Source organism: Scyliorhinus torazame, chromosome 31 (assembly GCF_047496885.1).
Source record: "Scyliorhinus torazame isolate Kashiwa2021f chromosome 31, sScyTor2.1, whole genome shotgun sequence".
Classification (NCBI taxonomy): Eukaryota; Metazoa; Chordata; class Chondrichthyes; order Carcharhiniformes; family Scyliorhinidae; genus Scyliorhinus; species Scyliorhinus torazame.
Window position 1 is genome coordinate 28,657,681 of NC_092737.1, and position 23,394 is coordinate 28,681,074.

General features: G+C 45.5%; 1 protein-coding gene across 1 annotated transcript; it reads right to left on the minus strand.

The window, feature by feature from the left end:
- Nucleotides 1-419: 419 nt before the first annotated feature.
- Nucleotides 420-22,259, minus strand: LOC140404540 (probable G-protein coupled receptor 139). The gene is made up of 2 exons (XM_072493144.1): nucleotides 21,284-22,259; nucleotides 420-2,006 (listed from the first exon to the last, which is right to left on the minus strand). The coding sequence occupies exons 1-2, from the start codon at nucleotides 21,372-21,374 to the stop codon at nucleotides 1,111-1,113; spliced, it is 987 nt and encodes a 328-aa protein (XP_072349245.1). The 5' UTR covers nucleotides 21,375-22,259; the 3' UTR covers nucleotides 420-1,110.
- Nucleotides 22,260-23,394: the final 1,135 nt, after the last annotated feature.

The following is a 23,394-nucleotide window of genomic DNA, read 5'->3' on the forward strand; positions in this document are numbered from 1 at the left end:
TATGATGGACTGGGAGACTGGAATATGTTGTTCTGAGGCCCGGGCCTGTGTCCGAAAGGAATCTGACAGTGCACTGCAACAAGATCCTTCAGAATTGAATATGTGGGCCTGCGAGTGCACCATACGTGTTAACTCGGAGTATATCGTGCATGACCCGATTAGAATTCCAGACCCGGGAGGTCAATGTACCCACACCTGAGCATTTGCGGTAGTTGATACAAGATCTATGCTGCACCATGCCCTGGACATTGCTGGTGCATTGTACGGTGCCAGCCACGTCCCATGTCTAGCCCAGTGCTCTGACAAGGCAGTCCATTGTACAGACAGCCAAGAGTTTATCAGTACAATTGACATCTAATCTAGCCACCTCTCCTCTTTTCCAAATAATGTGTTACTAGGTGGACAACGTTATCATTGGGAAAAGTGCATTTAATTTTGGTTCAAAGTCTTCCTATCCGCAACAGGTAGAGCATACATAACACAAAGTGAGCTAAACTATTTTTGGTTTAATCCGCTCAACCTTCTCCAGAAATCATACAAAAAAACAAGCAGCAGGCTTAGACGAATGCAAATGGTGGAGTGGAGGTTTGGAATGTAACAATTAAGTAATAATCTTTCTTCGCGTTTTCTCAAGTTATCGTGCAAATGTTAAGATAAATCAGCATCATCCTGATACCTGTTTTGTTTTTGTTGGTGTCAACCTTATGCTCGAATACCTTCCTTCAAAGAATAGCAGAGATCAAAACAATTGATTGACATTCAAATGCGGAGCTCTTGTTTAGACATTCATGGGGATTAGTCTGTATCGCCGAAACAGTGACAGCAAGGAGTCATTTCAGAAACACTCTTTAAATTCAAGCTGAACGTGGGATAGAGTGAAGCGGCTAATCATCTTTAGCTTGCAATTGCTCAAACCTCATGTAGATAATTCGTGTGTGGGACCCATTCTTGCAGGCATGACCTTGCGAAGTCCTTTTGCAACTTGCAATTGACTCTCTACCAGTCTGAGAACTGTTTCGGAAAATAAAAAGGATTAACTCTAGCCCAACAGTGGACTGTGCAGATCATGACAGCAAAATACTTGACAATGTTCCCATTTGTGATGTCTACTCAATGCACCAATTTGGCCATCATTTTCAATGGACGTTTTACTCCGAGCAAAAACTCCTCTCTAAATTTCCGTTGAGTCACTGCATAAATAAAAGTGTTGGTGCAACAACTGAGGAGCTGCAGCATGAAGCCAATTTCCCGTAGAAACATGGGCATAGGAACAGAATATCGCAAGTAATCCAATCGTTTCAATATAGAACAGACCATGAACACCACCCATAAGAATATGAAATTCCCTGATATTATAAACAGTAGCATTATGGATTTCCTTCGGTTCTCTATCTCTGGGTCACTGGCACTCGCCCCATGGCTTTGATTGCGGAGTCTACTGCGGGCTTTGCTGGCCATTAAGATGTATCTGACTGTTAATGCATTAAACAGTAGAATCAAAACAAATGGAATAAATGGCGTTAGAATGTAATGCATTAACTCAACAACAGCCCAGGCCATTGAACGAGTTACACTGAAATCAACACGGCAAAACCAGGAACTGTTCGAAAGCCAATATTCAGTGGTATATAGGAAATACCAGAAAATGTTCTTCAAAAGGCTTACAACTGTCACGGTTCCGAGAACCACATCTGCTGTTTTCGCCGTGCAATATTTTGATTTCAGATTCTGACAGCAAATGGCTACACATCGGTCTAAAGTGAACGTGACTGTGAACCAGACAGAACAGTCTGTGGCCGCATAAAGGAAGACTGCATGGACATTACACAGAGCAACGTTCCTGAAGAAAATAAATTGTTCCCGGTAAACAATAGGAATCTGTCGAAGTACAAGATCAATGATAACGACCAGTAGATCCGCAAGTGCCATAGCCACCAGATAGCGAGTCACACATTTGGAGAGGCCACACTTTCCCCGCGATAAGATGGCAATCGTCACCACATTAACTGTGAGAAAATGTAAGGTAGGTAAAATAGTCAGCATTCATATGGCAACAGCAGAACGTTACTTCATTCCAGTTTAATACGGAGATGGCTTCATTTCTGTAGCACTAACTTTCTTTACCTATCCTGAATTCGTTCTCAGGTAGTGAGCTCACTTTTTCATCTGGTGATGGAAACACGACATTTTCCGCATGAGAAGCAGTTCTACAAATATTGGTTCTCGCCAGGTCCATCAGCAATGAACAGCCAAATAAGGAAACCGGGCCAAGAATGTGCAGAATAGACATGTATCCCTTTGAATGTCCAAATTGAGCGTCTACTTAATTGAGGTATTTAAGATGAATGGAGTCAGTTTAGCTCCGCTGGCTGGACAGCTGGTTCCTCATGCAGATTATGGGCGACAGAATGGGTTTCAATTCCCATTTTTATGTTATTCATGAAGGCCCTGCCTCCTCAACCTACCCCCTCGCTTGAGGTTTGGTGAGCCTCAGTTTAAATAACCACATATCACCTTTCCCCCTCAAAGGTGAAATGAGTCTATCGCCATCTGGCACTGTGGAAACATTACTGTTACCTTCTCGGATGATGAGAAAACTCGAATGAATAAGTAAAAGTAATCTAGTTCCTCGAGGGAATCCCCCAGATTAAATTACCATAAATTGGTGACGTAAAAGGGAGGTAACGTTTATGGAAGTTGGGTAGGATAGTTATGTTAAGGCCACAATTAAATTATCCATGATCTTATTGAATGGTGGAGCAATCTCGAGGGGCTGAATGGATTACACTCAAACTTGAAAACAGTAAAATAAAAACAGGGCGGTATAAGACCGATGTCCAGAATAATGTATTCTAAATAAAAGGTATTGGAAAACAATAAAGGGCAGCACGGTAGCATTGTGGATAGTACAATTGCTTCACAGCTCCAGGGTCCCAGGTTCAATTCCGGCTTGGGTCACTGTCTGTGCGGAGTCTGCACATCCTCCCCGTGTGTGCGTGGGTTTCCTCCGGGTGCTCTGGTTTCCTCCCACAGTCCAAAGATGTGCAGGTTAGGTGGATTGGCCATGCTAAATTGCCCTTAGTGCTGGGTGGGGTTACTGGGTTATGGGGATAGGGTGGAGGTGTTGACCTTGGGTAGGGTGCTCTTTCCAAGAGCCAGTGCAGACTCGATGGGCCGAATGGCCTCCTTCTGCACTGTAAATTCTACGAAAAACAAACACTCTAGCCTGCAAAAGTCTATTTGCATAAGGCCAATTGAAATTTTCAGAATTGATACTGATCTTCATTTCTTTAGCGAAGTCCAGTGACAGCTGTGTAAAAAAATGGAGAGATGCACTAATCATAGAGTAAACCATGATGCAAATGAATCAGGAATGGTGTTTGATGGACAAAGTTGCTTTTATTTGCCGCATTTGGAGTATTGTGTGCAATTCTGGTCGCCGCATAATAGGAAGGATGTGGAAGCATTGGAAAGGGTGCAGAGGAGATTTACCAGAATGTTGCCTGGTATGGAGGGAAGATCCTATGAGGAAAGGCTGAGGGACTTGAGGATGTCTTCGTTCGAGAGAAGAAGGTTAAGAGGTGACTTAATTGAGGCATGCAAGATGATCAGAGGATTGGATAGGGTGGACAGTGAGAGCCTTTTTCCTCGGATGGTGATGTCTAGCACGAGGGGACATACCTTTAAATTGAGAGGAGATAGATATAAGACAGATGTCAGAGGTAGGTTCTTTACTCAGAGAGTAGTAAGGGCGTGGAATGCCCTGCCTGCAACAGTAATGGACTCGCCAACACTGAGGACATTCAAATGGTCATTGGCTAGACATATGGACAATAAGGGAATAGTGTAGAGTGGTTTCACAGGTCGGCGCAACATCGAGGGCCGAAGGGCCTGTACTGCGCTGTAATGTTCTATGTTCTATGAAATATGCCAGTTTCAGCACAAAAACACATGCAACAAAATATTTAAAAATGACTTAAATAAGAAACCGTTATTTCAGATACATTAACTGTGGGGAGCGTGCGCACAAACTCAGCAGGTGTGTGGGAAGCGGAGAAAATATCATAGAATAATCCCAATGTTCATAAGCTACTGAGATAAATATCAGAGTATAAAACAGTAAGTTGGGTTACAGGGGAAAAGAGGTACATTCTTTAGGGAATGAAATCTGCCATCCTCACTGGCCTCGCCTACATGTGACTAGTGACCGACGGCAAAGTGGCTGAATCTTAAATTCCCTCTGACATGGCCTAGCAAGTCACTCGCTTGAATTCAACCGCCATAAAAACACAATAAAAGGAATGAAGCTGGGCGAAGCACCCGGCATCGACCAAGGTACGGGAACTAACAACGACAAATCCAGCCCTCTTGACCCGGTAAATTCCTCATAGAACATAGAACGATACAGCGCAGTACAGGCCCTTCGGCCCACGATGTAGCAGCGAAACAAAAGCCATCTAACCTACACTATGCCATTATCATCCATATGCTTATCCAATAAACTTTTAAATGCCCTCAATGTTGGCGAGTTCACTACTGTTGCAGGTAGGGCATTCCACGGCCTCACCACTCTTTGCGTAAATAACATATCTCTGACCTCTGTCCTATATCTATTACCCCTCAGTTTAAAGCTGTGTCCCCTCGTGCTAGCCATTTCCATCTGCGAGAGAAGGTTCTCACTGTCCACCCTATCTAACCCCCTGATCATTTTGTATGCCTCTATTACGACTCCTCTTAACCTTCTTCTCTCTAACGAAAACAACCTCAAGTCCATTAGCCTTTCTTCATAAGATTTTCCATCCATACCAGGCAACATCCTGGTAAATGTGCTTTGCACCCGCTCCAAAGCTTCCACGTCCTTCCTATAATGTGGTGACCAGAACTGTATGCCATACTCCAAATGCGGCCGTACCAGAGTTGTGTACAGCTGCAACATGACCTCATGACTCCGGAACTCAATCCCTCTACCAATAAAGGCCAACACTCCATAGGCCTGCTACACCAACCTATCAACCTGGGTGGCAACTTTCAGGGATCTATGTACATTGACACCTAGATCCCTCTGCTCATCCACACTTCCAGGAACTTTACCATTGGCCAAATATTCCGCATTCCTGTCATTCCTTCCAAAGTGAATCACCTCACACCTCACCGTCATTAAACTCCATTTGCCACCAATCAGCCCAGCTCTGCAGCTTATCTATGTCCCTCTGTAACCTTCTACATCTTTCCGCACTGTCGACAACACCACCGACCTTAGTGTCGTCTGCAAATTTACTCACCCACCCTTCTGCGCCCTCCTCTAGGTCATTGTTAAAAATGACAAACAGCAACGGCCCCAGAACAGATCCTTGTGGTACGCCACTTGTAACTGAACTCCATTCTGAACATTTCCCATCAACCACCACCCTCTGTCTTCGTTCAGCTAGCCAATTTCTGATCCATATCTCTAAATAACCCTCAATCCCCAGCCTCAGTATTTTCTGCAATAGTCTACCGTGGGGAACCTTATCAAACGCTTTACTGAAATCCATATACACCACATTCACTGTTCTACCCTCGTCTACCTGTTCAATCACTTTCTCAAATAACTCGATAAGGTTTGTGAGGCATGACCTACCCTTCACAAAGCCATGCTGACTATCCCTGATCATATTATTCCTATCTAGATGATTATAAATCTTGTTTCTTATAATCCCCTCCAAGACTTTACCCACAACAGACGTGAGGCTCACCGGTCTCTAGTTGCCGGCGTTGTCTCTACTCCCCTTTTTGAATAAAGGGACCACATTTGCTATCCTCCAATCCTATGGCACTATTCCTGTAGCCAATGATGACATAAACATCAAAGCCAAAGGCCCAGCAATCTCTTCCCTGGGTTCCCAGAGAATCCTAGGATAAATCCCATCAGGCCCTGGGGACTTATCCATTTTCAGCCTGTCCAGAATTGCCAACACCTCTTCCCTACGTATCTCAATGTCATCTATTCTACTAGCCTGGGTCTCAGCATTCTCCTCCACAACGTTATCTTTTTCCTGAGTGAATACTGACGAAAAATATTCATTTAGTATCTCGCCTATCGTTCAGAGTCCACACACAACTTCCCATCCCTGGCCTTGACTGGCCCTACTCTTACCCTAGTCATTCTTTTATTCCTGACATACCTATAGAAGGCTTTTGGGTTTTCCTTGATCCTACCTGCCAAATACTTCTCATGTCCCCTCCTATCTCGTCTAAGCTATTTCTTTAGATCCTTCCTCGCTCCCTTGTAACTATCCATCGCCCCAACTGAAACTTCACACCTCATCTTCACATAGGCCTCCTTCTTCCTCTGAACAAGAGATTCCACTTCTTTGGTAAACCACGGTTCCCTCGCTCGACGCCTTGCTCCCTGCCTGACCAGTACGTACTTATCAAGAACACGCAGTAGCTGTTCCTTGAACAAGCTCCACTTAGCCAGTGTGCCCAACACTTGCAGCCTACTTCTCCAACCTATACCCCTCCCACCCCCCCCCCCACCCCCCCCCCCCCCCGAAGTCATGTCTAATGGCATCATAATTGCCCTCCCCCAGACTAACTCTTGCCCTGCGGTGTATACTTATCCCTTTCCATCACTAACGTAAACGTCACCGAATTGTGGTCACTGTCCCCAAAGTGCTCTCCTACCTCCAAATCCAACACCTGGCCTGGTTCATTACCCAAAACCAAATCCAAAGTGGCCTCGCCTCTTGTTGGCCTGTCAACATATTGTGTCAGGAACCCCTCCTGCACACATTGTACAAAAAACGACCCATTTAATGTACTTGAACTATATCTTTTCCAGTCAATATTTGGAAATTAAAAGTCTCCCATAATAATTACCCTGTTACTTTCTCTCTTACCCAGAATCATCTTCGCCATCCTTTCCTCTCCATTACTATAACTATTTGGACGCCTATAGAAAACTCCCAACAGGGTGAGCTCTCCTTTCCTGTTTCTAACCTCAGTCCATACTACGTCGGAAGAAGAGACCCCATCTCGCATCCTATCCGCCACCGTAATTCTGCTCTTGACTAGCAGCGCCACACCTCCCCCTCTTTTGCCTCCTTGTCTGAGCTTACTAAAACACCTGAACTCCGGAACCTGCAACATCCTTTCCTGTCCCTGCTCTATCCATGTCTCCGAAATGGCCACAACATCGACGTCCCAGGTACCAACCCATGCTGCCAGTTCCCCTATCTTATTTCGTATACGCCTGGCATTGACGTAGACACACTTCAAACCACCTACCTGAACACTGGCCCCCTCCTGCGACGTCAGATCTGTGCTCCTGACCCCTATACTCTCATTCTCCCGTACCCTAAAACTACAATCCAGGTTCCCATGCCCCTGCTGCATTAGTTTAAAGCCCCCCCCCCCCCCCAAAGAGCACTAACAAATCTCCCCCCCCCCCCCCAGGATATTTGTGCCCCTCAGGTTCAGATGTAGACCATCCTGTCTGTAGAGGTCCCACCTTCCCCAGAAAGAGCCCCAGTTATCCAGAAATCTGAATCCCTCCCGCCTGCACCATCCCTGTAGCCACGTGTTTAATTGCTCTCTCTCCCTATTCCTCATCTCATTATCACGTGGCACGGGCAACAACCCAGAGATAATAACTCTGTTTGTTCTCGTTCTGAGCTTCCATCCTAGTTCTCTGAAAGCCTGCCTGATATCCTTGTTCCCTTTCCTACCTATGTCGTTAGTGCCAATGTGGACCACGACTTGGGGCTGCTCCCCCTCCCACTTAAGGACCCGGAAAACACGATCCGAGACATCACGTACCCTTGCACCTGGGAGACAACATACCAAAAGTCGCTCCCACAAAATCTCCTATCTGTGCCCCTGACTATCGAGTCCCCAATTACTAATGCTCTGCTCCTCTCCCCCTTCCCTTCTGAGCAATAGGGACAGACTCCGTGCCAGAGGCCCGTACCCCATGGCTTACCACTGGTAAGCCACCCCCCCCCCACAAGTATCCAAAGCGGTATACTTGTTATACGGGTTGCATCTAAACCGGAGAGGCATAAATATCCTGGCCGCGAGGTTTGCTAGTGTCACACGGGAGGGTTTAAACTAGTATGGCAGGGGGGTGGGCACGGGAGCAATAGGTCAGAAGGTGAGAGCATTGACGGAGAACTAGGGCATAGGGACAGTGGGGCTCTGAGGCAGAGCAGACAGGGAGAAGTTGCTGAACACAGCGGGTCTGGTGGCCTGAAGTGCATATGTTTTAATGCAAGAAGTACTACGGGTAAGGCAGATGAACTTAGAGCTTGGATTAGTACTTGGAACTATGATGTTGTTGCCATTGCAGAGACCTGGTTGAGGGAAGGGCAGGATTGGCAGCTAAACGTTCCAGGATTTAGATGTTTCAGGCGGGATAGAGGGGGATGTAAAAGGGGAGGTGGAGTTGCGCTACTGGTTTGGGAGAATATCACAGCTGTACTGCGGGAGGACACCTCAGAGGGCAATGAGGCTATATGGGTAGAGATCAGGAATAAGAAGGGTGCAGTCACAGTGTTGGGAGTTTTCTACAGGCCTCCCAACAGCCAGCGGGAGATAGAGGAGCAGATAGGTAGACAGATTTTGGAAAAGAGTAAAAACAACAGGGTTGTGGTGATGGGAGACTTCAACTTCCCCAATATTGACTGGGACTCACATAGTGCCAAGGGCTTAGACGGGGGTGGGGGGGGGGGGAGTTTGTAAGGAGCATCCAGGAGGGCTTCTTCTAACAATATGTAGACAGTCCAACTAGGGAAGGGGCGGTACTGGACCTGGTATTGGGGAATGAGCCCGGCCAGGTGGTAGATGTTTCAGTAGGGGAGCATTTCGGTAACAGTGACCACAATTCAGTAAGTTTTAAAGTACTGGTGAACAAGTATAAGGGTGGTCCTAGGATGAATGTGCTAAATTGGGGGAAGGCTAATTATAACAATATTAGGCGGGAACTGAAGAACATAGATTGGGGAAGGATGCTTCAGTGCAAATCAACATCTGACATGTGGGAGGCTTTCAAGTGTCAGTTGAAAGGAATTCAGGACCGGCATGTTCCTGTCAGGAAGAAGGATAAATACGGCAATTTTCGGGAACCTTGGATAACGAGAGATATTGTCGGCCTCGTCAAAAAGAAAAAGGAGGCATTTGTCAGAGCTAAAAGGCTGGGAACAGCCGAAACCTGCGTGGAATATATGGAAAGTAGGAAGGAACTTAAGCAAGGAGTCATGAGGGTTAGAAGGGGTCACGAAAAGTCATTGGCAAATAGGGTTAAGGAAAATCCAAAGGCTTTTTACACGTACATCAAAAGCAATAGGGTAGCCAGGGAAAGGGTTGGCCCACTGAAGGATAGGCAAGGGAATCTGTGTGTGGAGCCAGAGGAAATGGGCGAGGTACTAAATGAATACTTTGCATCAGTATTCACCAAAGAGAAGAAATTGGTAGATGTTGAGTCTGGAGAAGGGTGTGTAGATAGCCTGGGTCACATTGAGTTGCAAAAAGACGAGGTGTTGGGTGTCTTAAAAAATATTAAGGTAGATAAGCCCCCAGGTCCTGATGGGATCTACCCCAGAATACTGAAGGAGGCTGGAGAGGAAATTGCTGAGGCCTTGACAGAAATCTTTGGATCCTCACTGTCTTCAGGGGATATCCAGGGGGACTGGAGAATAGCCAATGTTGTTCCTCTGTTTAAGAAGGGTAGCAAGGATAATCTAGGGAACTACAGGGCGGTGAGCCTTACTTCAGTGGTAGGGAAATTACTGGAGAGAATTCTTCGAGACAGGATCTACTCCCATGTGGAAGCAAATGGACGTATTAGTGAGAGACAGCATGGTTTTGTGAAGGGGAGGTCGTGTCTCACTAACTTGATAGAGTTTTTCGAGGAGGTCACTAAGATGATTGATGCAGGTCGGGCAGTGGATGTTGTCAATATGGACTTCAGTAAGACCTTTGACAAGGTCCCTCATGGTAGACTAGTACAAAAGGTGAAGTCACACGGGATCAGGGGTGAGCTGGCAAGGTGGATACAGAATTGGCTAGGTCATAGAAGGCAGAGAGTAGCAATGGAAGAATGCTTTTCTAATTGGAGGGCTGTGACCAGTGGTGTTCCACAGGGATCAGTGCTGAGACCTTTGCTCTTTGTAGTATATATAAATGATTTGGAGGAAAATGTAACTGGTCTGATTAGTACGTTTGCAGACGACACAAAGGTTGGTGGAATTGCGGATAGCGATGAGGACTGTCAGAGGATACAGCAGGATTTAGATTGTTTGGAGACTTGGGCGGAGAGATGGCAGATGGAGTTTTATCCGGACAAATGTGAGGTAATGCATTTTGGAAGTTCTAATGCAGGTAGGGAATATAAAGTAAATGGTAGAACCCTCAAGAGTATTGAAAGTCAAAGAGATCTAGGAGTACAGGGCCACAGGTCATTGAAAGGGGCAACACAGTTGGAGAAGGTAGTCAAGAAGGCATACGGCATGCTTGCCTTCATTGGCCGGGGCATTGAGTATAAGAATTGGCAAGTCATGTTGCAGCTGTATAGAACCTTAGTTAGGCCACACTTGGAGTATAGTGTTCAATTCTGGACGCCACACTACCAGAAGGATGTGGAGGCTTTAGAGAGGGTGCAGAAGAGATTTACCAGAATCTTGCCTGGTATGGAGGGCATTAGCTATGAGGAGCGGTTGAATAAACTCGGTTTGTTCTCACTGGAACGAAGGAGGTTGAGGGGAGATCTGATAGAGGTCTACAAAATTAAGAGGGGCATAGACAGAGTGGATAGTCAGAGGCTTTTCTCCAGTGTAGAGGGGTCAATGGCGAGGGGGCATAGGTTTAAGGTGAGAGGGGCAAGGTTTAGAGTAGATGTACGAGGCAAGTTTTTTACGCATAGGGTAGTGGGTGCCTGGAACTCGCTACCGGAGGAAGTGTTGGAAGCAGGGACGATAGTGACATTTAAGGGGAATCTTGAAAAATATATGAATAGGATGGGAATAGAGGGATACGGACCCAGGAAGTGTAGAAGATTGTAGTTTAGTTGGGCAGCATGGTCGGCACGGGCTTGGAGGGCCGAAGAGCCTGTTCCTGTGCTGCACATTTCTTTATTCTTTGTTCTTTGTTGTTACTCAGGGTAACGACCGCAGGGGATCCCTGCACTGACTGCTTCTTCCCAGTCCCTCTTACAGTCCCCATCTATTTCCAATTTTTTGTGTAACTAATTCCCTGAAGCTGCTATCTATGATCCCCTCTGCCTCCCGAATGATCCGAAGTTCATCCAACTCCAGCTCCAGTTCCCTAACTCGGTCTTGGAGGAGCTGGAGATGGCTGCACTTCCTGCAGGTAAAATCAGCAGGGACACTAACGGTATCCCTCACCTTAAACATCCTGCAGGAGGAACATTGCTCTCCCCTCCCTGCCATCCCTCTAACTTTCAACCAAAATCTGGCTAATAAATGAATTTTTAAAAATACAATAAAAAAAATAATAATATAATATGGCACTTACCTCACACCAATGGGATTGATTATTAGGTTAGAGGAGGAGGGCGGGTGGGAGACACGACACGTGTAGTGTCTCGGGTTTCCTCTCCACCAGAATTTATTGTTAAGGGTGGGGGGGGGGGACCTTCTCAGAAGTCCGCCGGTCGAACTTCCGGTTCCCACCTTAAAAAATAAAATTAAAAAAACAACAAAATCCTCCTTAATAACATCTGGCGGTTTATGCCAAAGTTGGGAGAGCTGTCTCATAGATTAGTTGAGCAACAGCCTGACATCGTCTGAATCACAGAATAATAATTTACAGACAATGTCCCAGACACTGCAATCGCCATTCCTGGCTATGTCCTGTCTCAGCAACAGGACAGACCCAGCAGACACAGTCGTATACAGTCGGGAGAGTGTTGCCCTGCGAGTCGTCAACATCAGGTCTGGATCCCATGGAGTCTCATGGGTTCTGATGAAACATGGGCAAGGAAACCTCGTGTTCAATACCACATACAATCAGTACTCCTCCGTGTTGAACACCACTGGGAGGAAGGACTGAGGGTGGCAAGGGAGCAGAAAATGCTTTGTGTGTGGTCCTTCAATTTCCATCGCCAAGAGTGGCTCTGTAGTACCACTCCCAGGTGGCAATATTCCAAAGGGAATTGCTGCTAGACTGAGACTGCAACAGGTGGTGAGGGAACCAACAAGAGGGAGAATATACTTGACATTACCAACCTGTCTGCTGGAGATGCATCTGTCCATAGCAGCATACCTAGAAGTGACCACTGCGCAGTCCTTGTGGAGACAAAGTTCCGTCTTCACATTGAGGACACCCTTCATCGTTTTGTGTGGCATCACCCTGTGGTAAATGGGATAGATCCAGCAACTCAAGACTGGACATCCATGCGGCGCTGTGCGTCATCAGCATCAGAATTGTATTCAACTATAATCTGAACCATCATGGCGAAGCACATCCCCCACTGTATCTTTACCACATAGCCAGGGGATCAACCCTGGTTCAATGAAGAGTGCAGGATATCATGCCAGGAGCAACATCAGGAATATCAAAAAATGAGGTGTCAACCTGGTGAAGCTACAGCACAGGTATACGTGTGTTCCAAACAGCAAAAGCAGCACGTAATAGACCGAGCTAAGCGATTACACAACAAACTCATAAGATCAAAGCTTTGCAGTCCTGCCACATTCAGCCTCCTCCTCCTGGAGGAGGAGCGTCAATAAATGCCCACATCCTCAATGATAGAGGAGTCCAGCACATTTGTTCAAAAAACATGACTGAGGCATTCGCAACTATCTTTAGCCAGAACTACCGAGTGGATGATTCATCTCGTCTCCTCCGCAGATCTCGAGCATCACAGATATCAGTCTTCAATAATCTTTATTACTGTCACAAGTAGGCTTACATTAACACTGCAATAAAGTTATGGTGAAAAGCCCCTGGTCGCCACACTCCGTCGACTGTTCGGGAACACTGAGGGAGAATTCAGAATGTCCAATTCATCTAACAGCACGTCTGGGAGGAAATCGGAGCACTCGGATGAAACCCACTCAGACACGGAGAGAACGTGCAGGCTCCACACAGACAGTGACCCAAGGCGGGAATCGAACCTGGAACCCTGGCGCTTGTTTATGAAAACTCACCACTATTCTTAGAATTCCCGCTACACCACAATGGGCCGATATTCTAAATGATGAACAGGGATTCTCACTCCCTGACTCCGATGCAGGCTTCAGTGGGTGCTATTTGGATGAGAATTTAGGAGGCATGGTTAGTAAGTTTGCAGATGACACCAAGATTGGTGGCACAGTGGATAGTGAAGAAGGTTATCTAGGATTGCAACGGGATCTTGATCAATTAGGCCAGTGGGCCGACGAATGGCAGATGGAGTTTAATTTAGATAAATGTGAGGTGATGCATTTTGGCAGATCGAATCAGGCCAGGACCTACTCAGTTAATGGTATGGCGTTGGGGAGAGTTATAGAACAAAGAGATCTAGGAGTACAGGTTCATAGCTCCTTGAAGGTGGAGTCGCAGGTGGACAGGGTGGTGAAGAAGGCATTCGGCATGCTTGGTTTCATTGGTCAGAACATTGAATATAGGAGTTGGGACGTCTTGTTGAAGTTGTACAAGACATTGGTACGGCCACACTTGGAATACTGTGTGCAGTTCTGGTCACCCTATTATAGAAAGGATATTATTAAACTAGAAAGAGTGCAGAAAAGATTTACTAGGATGTTGCCGGGACTTGATGGTTTGAGTTATAAGGAGAGACTGGATAGACTGGGACTTTTTTCCCTGGAGCGTAGGAGGCTTAGGGGTGATCTTATAGAGGTCTATAAAATAATGAGGGGCATAGATAAGGTAGATAGTCAACATCTTTTCCCAAAGGTAGGGGAGTCTAAAACTAGAGGGCATAGGTTTAAGGTGAGAGGGGAGAGATTCAGAAGGGCCCAGAGGGGCAATTTCTTCACTCAGAGGGTAGTGAGTGTCTGGAATGGGCTGCCAGAGGTAGTAGTAGAAGCGGGTACAATTGTGTCTTTCAAAAAGCATTTAGATGGTTACATGGGCAAGATGGGTATAGAGGGTTATGGGCCAAGTGCGGGCAACTGGGACTAGCTTAATGGTAAAAAACTGGGCGGCATGGACTGGTTGGGCCGAAGGGCCTGTTTCCATGCTGTAAACTTCTATGATTCTATGATTCTATTCAGGTCAAACTATGTTTTCAAGTTATCCCCCGGTATAACCCATACCTCCACCGAAGATTTCATCTACTTATCACTTAATAGCATCGATCCTGGGTCCCGCATTGCTAAGTAAGTAAAGTAGACTTTGGAATAACCATTATTTCAGGTTAAATTAAGTTATTTTATTATTATATATTTTTCTTGTAAAAGCTGCAATTACTTTCTTTACAGAAAGGAAAAAGATATGCTTCTCGATCCTTCTTGGTGGTAGAAGGGACCTTCAGGCTGAACTTGACAATCAATCTTCTTTTTAAAATTTGGTCTTCTTTAGATGTAATCGCTGGTGAGCTCGGTTGCTATGTCCTATCTTTCCCATGTACCGAGCTGTGAGAGCTGGCTCTGCTGGCTATCTCTGAGCTGAGTCGCAGGGGTTGCCGGTAACTATTTAGGTTTAAAAGAACTTCCCTTGCAGGGGAGATCAGTTGGAGTTTCAGCGGGAGCGGAGTGCAGAGGCTGCTGGTGGGTGAGTACTGTGATTTAAAGTAACTTACCTTACAGGAGCAGATCTTGGAGTTTCAGCGGGAGCGGAGCGCAGAAGCAGCTGGTAGGTGAGTATTTAAGTAAACACTTACCTGGTCCCGTTTTCGGTCCCTCTTTGCTGTTGTTTTTTTAAAAATTTTATTGTTTAAGGCGGGAACAGGAAGTTCGACCCGCGGACTTCTGGGAAGTCCCTCACCAATAAATTCTGGTGGAGAGCAAACCCGAGACACTACACGTGTAGTGTCTCCCACCCGCCTTCCTCCTCTAACCTAATAATAAAACACATTGGTGTGAGGTAAGTACCATATTGTATTATTATTATTATTTTAATTTTTTAAATTAATTTAGTTGTTAGCCAGATCTTGGTAGAAAGTTAGAGGGATGGCAGGGAAGGGAGTGCAATGTTCCTCCTGCAGGATGCTTGAGGTGAGGGATGCCGTTAGTGTCCCTGCAGATTTTACCTGCAGGAAGTGCTGCCATCTCCAGCTCCTCCAAGGCCGAATTGGAGCTGGAGATGGAAGAACTTCGGATCATTCGGGAGGCAGAGGGGATCATAGATAGCAGCTTTAGGGAATTAGTTACACCAAAGATTGGAGATAGATGGGTAACTGTAAGAGGGACTGGGAAGAAGCAGTCAGTGCAGGGATCCCCTGCGATCGTTCCCCTGAGAAACAAGTATACCGCTTTGGATACTTGTGGGGGTGGGGGTTGGGGACGACGACTTACCAGGGGTAAGCCATGGGGTACGGGCCTCTGGCACGGAGTCTGTCCCTGTTGCTCAGAAGGGAAGGGGGAGAGAAGCAGAGCATTAGTAATTGGGGACTCCATAGTCAGGGGCACAGATAAGAGATTTTGTGGGAGCGTGAGAGACTCACGTTTGGTATGTTGCCTCCCAGGTGCAAGGGTACGTGAAGGCTCGTATGGTGTTTTCCGGGTCCTTAAGGGGGAAGGAGAGCAGCCCCAAGTCGTGGTCCACATTGGCACTAACGACATAGGTAGGAAAGGGGACAAGGATGTCAGGCAGGCTTTCAGGGAGCTAGGATGGAAGCTCAGAACTAGAACAAACAAAGTTGTTATCTCTGGGTTGTTGCCCGTGCCACGTGATAGTGAGATGAGGAATAGGGAGAGAGAGCAATTAAACACGTGGCTACAGGGATGGTGCAGGCGGGAGGGATTCAGATTTCTGGATAACTGGGGCTCTTTCTGGGGAAGGTGGGACCTCCACAGACAGGATGGTCTACATCTCAACCTGAGGGGCACAAATATCCTGGGGGGAGATTTGTTAGTGCTCTTTGGGGGGGGGGGGGTGTTAAACTAATGCAGCAGGGGCATGGGAACCTGGATTGTAGTTTTAGGGTAAGGGAGAATGAGAGTATAGAGGTCAGGAGCACATATTTGACGTCGCAGGAGGGAACCAGTGTTCAGGTAGGTGGTTTGCAGTGTGTCTACTTCAATGCCAGGAGTATACTAAATAAGGCAGGGGACTGGCAGCATGGGTTGGTACCTGGGACTTCGATGTTGTGGCCATTTCGGAGACATGGATAGAGCAGGGACAGGAATGGATGTTGCAGGTTCCGGGGTTTAGGTGTTTTAGTAAGCTCTGAGAAGGAGGCAAAAGAGGGGGAGGTGTGGCGCTGCTAGTCAAGAGCAGTATTACGGTGGCGGAGAGGATGCTAGATGGGGCTCATCTTCCGAGGTAGTATGTGAGGTTAGAAACAGGAAAGGAGAGGTCACCCTGTTGGGAGTTTTCTATAGGCCTCCAAATAGTGCTAGGGATGTAGAGGAAAGGATGGCGAGGATGATCCTGGATAAGAGCGGAAGTCGCAGGGTAGTTATTATGGGAGACTTTAACTTTCCAAATATTGACTGGAAAAGATATATTTCGAGTACATTAGATGGGTCGTTTTTTGTACAGTGTGTGCAGGAGGGTTTCCTGACACAATATGTTGACAGGCCAACAAGAGGCGAGGCTACGTTGGATTTGGTTTTGGGTAATCAACCAGGCCAGGTGTTGGATTTGGAGGTAGGAGAGCACTTTGGGGACAGTAACCACAATTCGATGACGTTTACGTTCATGATGGAAAGGGATAAGTATTCACCGCAGGGCAAGAGTTATAGCTGGGGGAAGGGCAATTCTGATGACATTAGACGTGACTTGGGGGGGTGGGGATAGGGTGGAGAAGTAGGCTGCAAGTGTTGGGCACACTGGATAAGTGGAGCTTGTTCAAGGATCAGCTACTGCGCGTTCTTGATAAGTATGTACCGGTCAGTCAGGGAGGAAGGCAGAGAGCGAGGGAACCGTGGTTTACCAAAGACGTGGAATTTCTTGTTAAGAGGAAGAAGGAGGCCTATGTGAAGATGAGGTGTGAAGTTTCAGTTGGGGCGATGGATAGTTACAAGGTAGCGAGGAAGGATCTAAAGAGAGAGCTAAGACGAGCAAGGAGGGGACATGAGAAGTATTTGGCAGGTAGGATCAAGAGGCCCAAAAGCTTTCTTTAGGTATGTCAGGAATAAGAGAATGACTAGGGAAAGAGTAGGACCAGTCAAGGAAAGGGTGGTTAGTTGTGTGTGGAGTCTGAAGAGATAGGCGAGATACTAAATGAATATTTTTCGTCAGTATTCACTCAGGAAAAAGATAATGTTGTGGAGGAGAATGCTGAGACCCAGGCTATTAGAATAGATTGCATTGAGGTACGTAGGGAAGAGGTGTTGGCAATTCTGGACAGGCTGAAAATAGATAAGTTCCCAGGGCCTGATGGGAGTTATCCTAGAATTCTCTGGGAGGCTAGGGAAGAGATTGCTGGACCTTTGGCTTTGATTTTTATGTCATCATTGGCTACAGGAATAGTGCCAGAGGACTGGAGGATAGCAAATGTGGTCACTTTGTTCAAAAAGGGGAGCAGAGACAGCCCCGGCAAATATAGACCGGTGAGCCTCATGCCTGTAGTGGGTAAAGTCTTGGAGGGGATTATAAGAGACAACATTTATAATCATCTAGATAGGAATAATATGATCAGGGATTGTCAGCATGGCTTTGTCAAGAGTAGGTCATGCCTCACAAACCATATCGAGTTCTTCGAGAAGGTGACTGAACAGGTAGACGAGGGGAGAGCAGTTGATGTGGTGTATATGGATTTCAGTAAAGCTTTTGATAAGGTTCCCCACGATAGGGTATTGCAGAATATACGGATGCTGGGGATTGAGGGTGATTTAGAGACGTGGATCAGAAATTGGCTAGCTGAAAGAAGATAGATGGTGGTGGCTGATGGGAAATGTTCAGAATGGAGTTCAGTTACAAGTGGCGCAGTACAGGCCCTTCGGCCCACGATGTTGCACCGAAACAAAAGCCATCTAACCTACACTATGCCATTATCATCCATATTAAGTTACTTGATCCTACCTGCCAAATACTTCTCATGTCCCCTCCTTGCTCGTCTTAGTTCTCTCTTTAGATCCTTCCTCGCTACCTTGTAACTATCCATCGCCCCAACTGAAACTTTACACCTCATCTTCACAGAGGCCTCCTTCTTCCTCTTAACAAGAGATTCCACTTCTTTGGTAAACCACGGTTCCCTCGCTCTAAGCCTTCCTCCCTGCCTGACCGGTACGTACTTATCAAGAACACGCAGTAGCTGATCCTTGAACAAGCTCCACTTATCCAGTGCGCCCAACACTTGCAGTCTACTTATCCAACCTATCCCCACCCCCCCCCTTCCCCCAAGTCACGTCTAATGGCATCATAATTGCCCTTCCCCCAGCTATAACTCTTGCCCTGCGGTGTATACTTATCCCTTTCCATCACTAGCGTAAACGTAACCAAATTGTGGTTACTGTCCCTAAAGTGCTCTCCTACCTCCAAAACTAACACCTGGCTAGGTTCATGACTGAAAACCAAATCCAACGTGGCCTCGCCTCTTGTTGGCCTGTCAACATATTGTGTCAGGAAACCCTCCTGCACACACTGTACAAAAAACGACCCATCTAATGTACTCGAACTATATATTTTCCAGTCAATATTTGGAATGTTAAAGTCTCCCATAATAACTACCCTGTTACTTTCGCTCTTATCCAGGATCATCCTCGCCATCCTTTCCTCTACATCCCTAGAACTATTTGGAGGCCTATAGGAAACTCCCAACAGGGTGACCTCTCCTTTCCTGTTTCTAACCTCAGCCCATACTACCTCGGAAGATGAGTCCCCACTTAGCATCCTCTCTGCCACCGTAATACTGCTCTTGACTAGCAGCGCCACACCTCCCCCTCTTTTGCTTCTTTCTCTGCGCTTACTAAAACGCCTAAAACCCGGAACCTGCAACATCCATTCCTGTCCCTGCTCTATCCATGTCTCCGAAATGGCCACAACATCGAAGTCCCAGGTACCAACCCATGCTGCCTGTTCCCCTACCTTATTTCGTATACTCCTGGAATTGAAGTAGACACACTTCAAACCACCTACCTGCACACTGGCCCCCTCCTGCGACGTCAAATCTGTGCTCCTGACCTCTATACTCTCATTCTCCCGTACCCTAAAGCTACAATCCAGGTTCCCATGCCCCTGCTGCATTAGTTTAAACCCCCCCATCGTGTAACAATATTATTTTCTTTGATTGTAAAAAGTATCTTTGATCCAAACATTCTAATCCAACTGAGTACTCATTTTGACATAACCTCATCTCATAGATCTGATTACATTGTTTCCTTTGAGATGTTCAAAATTCTTTGACTTCACGAGGTGTTACTTTTAATTCGTGTCATTTCTGTAGTTTTATTTTCCAATTGTGTCCTCAGCTCATAATTTTGACTTTGATTTTGGCTTTGAATTATGTTTCTCTTAGACTGATAGTCTCCAGTTTTCTTTAATACGAGGTGACACATCTTGGTGGGAAGAACATGGAGAGACAGACTAAAGTAAAGCATACAATTCCATTTGGGGTGCAGGAGGAGAATGATCCGGATGCAGATGTGCTCAAGTACGTTTAGGCGGAAGGAGATATTGAAAAAGCTACTCAGAAAGCACAAAGAATCCAAAGGGATTTGAGTAGAGTGCAGACGCGATGGGCAACATGCATCCTTCTCACCCTTTACAAATATTGTGGTTCCTAACATGAGTCAGTAGCAAGAGGAAAGTTGGGTCGCTTGTAAGTTGTAGTTGTCCTCTGTGAGAGCTAGCTCTTGGGTGAGGGGAATGCATGCATGTTTGGGGCCCCCAGACCAGAATGATGTTGCAGCTCTCAATGTGCACAGATTGAGAATGATCACTTTTACATGGAATTGAGAACGTCAATAAAAGGGAACACACCTCACTATTTCATCGAGCAATCTGATGATTGTGAAGACATGTTTCCATTCTTTTGGTCTCCGTGCAAAACACTGCACAGGGAAACAAAAGCAGAAAATGCAGGAGGTATCACAAGTCACCAACTGTGCACAGCGAACAAAAGGGAAGGTTTCTTCAACGGCCTGAGGGAAACACTCTGTTTTCTTCATTGCTCACTTGCTGGCTGAATTAATGAGTACTTCCAACACTTCTTACTTTTATTTCAGGTTCTCAGTTTCTGTGGCAGATTGCACGCCACTAGAATACCAATCGCTGCTACCTTTTCCATGGGAAGTGAGGTGCAGATTGACTCCCTGCTCTTAGAATCGAAATATTGAACTGTTGACTCAACTGAACGATAGAAGTGCACCCCACCTCGCCAGAGAAATGGGTATTGAGCATTTGAAAATCTACAAAATTATTTAGTTATCATCAAGCTCTATTGATGTTTCAGGCACGTTTTCAAATTTTGTTGAGGATGACACATGTTAAAATGAATATTTAATCTATAAATTCTAGCCAAAGTGCTATTTCTCTCATGATGTGAAATCAGTTGGTTTCAATGCATACAAAACAAATCATAACATATTATCGAATGAATTCACTTTCACAACATCCCAATTTTAAACATTGTAGATCCTATTCAGGAATACAAAGAATTGTTCCGAAGACACAGGGTTAAATGTTAATTGAAATATTTTGCGCGAACTGACAGCATTGAATGATCTATAACCATTGTGACTACAGGTAGCATTGTAATCAAATTAAACCAGTGAGAAACAGTAATATCAACATTCTGCAATATATATGGTTGAAGGTGAGAGAAAGGCACTGGTTCAATTCATTCATGCAGTTAGAATTCATGTACCAACAATAATGAAAAAAAGAAGGAAAGATAAATAGTGGGAAATATTGGATGGAAGGAAGCACGGACGTCAGGAAACTAAGAAAGGACCGCAGGAAAGTAAGAATGGAAAGAAAGAAAGAAAGAAGGAAAGAAAGAAAGAAAGAAGGAAAGAAAGAGAGCTCTTTATCCACCTCCAACTTTCTCAAAATGCTTTGTAGCCAATTCCATATTGCTCATTTACTTGCAATCTACTTCTTAAAACAACAGTTTCCATTTCCATTGCATAACGTATATAAACAAATGAACAAAGGAGCGGGATGCATGGCAAAGATGCCCCACACTGGCAATCTCCGGTTACTGATCTATCTGCTCCAGGTAGTTGCTTACCTGGCACACCGAACGCAGCCAGAACGGGGAAGTATATCGTTTGTACATCATATAGCGCCCATAAAATCTTGAGCTTGGTCAGAAAATCCATTGCCTTCTTTCCCTTTCTCTCAGAGTAAATGATGAGATGGTAGGTTTCGATGCTGAGAGGAGTTTCCAATTGACGTGTTGAGACGTTTTCATCTATTTATAAGAACGATAATCCATCAGGTCAGAAAATCTGGTCCCAAGTTGACTGGATTTATTTACAATCACTGAACAAACAAATGAAGTCAAAATTTTCACTCAAAGATTTCCGTTCCAGATTAATTGCAGTTAATCTGAACTAATTCTACACCGTCAAAAACTCATACAGATTAAACTATTTTACCAGCATATTGATTAAAAACAGAGTCAGGTCCTTTATTCATTGCGCCATGTTGAATAAAATAAATTGAACCATATATTCCAGTTGCTGACGCAAGTCTGAATTGTTAACGTTGGGAATGATTTTTCGAGACGTGATACCATATGACCAAAATAACAAGAGTCATAGTCATTCAGAGTATTACAGCACAGAAAGAGGCCTTTCATCCCATCCTGTCTGCCCCAGCTCCTTGAAAGTGCTGTCTAGCTAGTCCCATTCCACAGCCCTATCCGCGTAGCCCTCTAAATACACAACTTTCAAATATATATCCAGCTCTCTTTTGAAACATCCTCTGCACTCCTCCTCCACCACTCTCCCAGGCAGCGCATTCCATTTTTTTGAAAAAAATAAATTTAGAGTACCCAATTCATTTGTTACTATTAAGGGCAATGCAGCGTGGTCAATCCACCTGCTCTGCACATCATTGGATTGTGTGGGTGACACCCATGAAAACACGGGGAGACTGTGCAAACTCCACATGGACAGTGACCAAGAGCTGGGAACGAACCTGGGATCTCAGCGCCATGAGGCAGCAGTGGTAACCACTGCGCCACCGTGCTGCCCTGGCCGCGCATTTCATACCCCAAGAACTCTCTGAATAAAGATGTTTCTACTCATTTCACTCCGAACTCTCTTGCTGACCATCTTGAAATTGTGACCCCGCAGTCACTGACTCAGCAAGTAGTGGAAACAGAATATCTTGCATTGTCCTCTCAAAAGTGTTCATAACTTTGAACACCTCAGTAAGGTCACCTTTTAATCTTCTCGGATCCAAGGGGCTGGTTTAGCACACTGAGCTAAATAGCTGGCTTTTAAAGCAAGCCAGCAGCACGGTTCAATTCTGCTCCCAGCCTCCCCGAACAAGCGCCATTCCGGCGACTCATTTGAAGCGTACTTGTGACAATAAGCGATTTTCTTTCATTTCATTTTAGGAGAACAGCTCAACATGGATAATAATGCTTCGGAGACCGGTCGGAAAAAAGATATATAAGAAAATATATATAAGTTGACTTTGCGACTGAAAATAATATTTAGAAGAGGGATGGTGATGCATGGAATGAAGGCAGCATTGAACCAGCTGATGCTACCTCAGCAGAAGTGGCACAAACGTTTTGTCACATTTGGCCTGGATATGTGGTTCTAAACTCATAGTCACACCATCACTAAGACCGTCTTTCTCCATTTACTTAATATTTCCAGGCACCGCTTACCCCACCACATCGCAGTCGTGTCTCCCACACTCTATTATCCTTAAACCGGTGTTAAACCCAGTATCTGAACACATGTCGGGACCCCTTCACAGATCGTCTGTGTCTTCGCCCAATTCCATTACCTGGAGTTCAAGCACCATCTTCATTTCAAAATTCTGAGACGTTCTTTCAAAGGTAAGCAATGTAAGCAATCTCTTCTGGACCCTTATTAAATCTTTCTCAAACCTGAAATGATCCAGACGTCTAATGCCCGCGTCATGTATCGTATCGAACCGTGTGCACTAACTGCTACTCCTGAGCCTGACATCCTTCATTGGATTATGGGATAATATGAACATAGAGCATAGAACATACAGTGCAGAAGGAGGCCATTCGGCCCATCGAGTCTGCACCAACACACTCAAGCCCTCACTTCCACCCTATCCCCATAACCCTTTCTAACCTTTTCTTTTGGTTACTAAAGGCAATTTATCATGGTCAATCCACTTAATAGA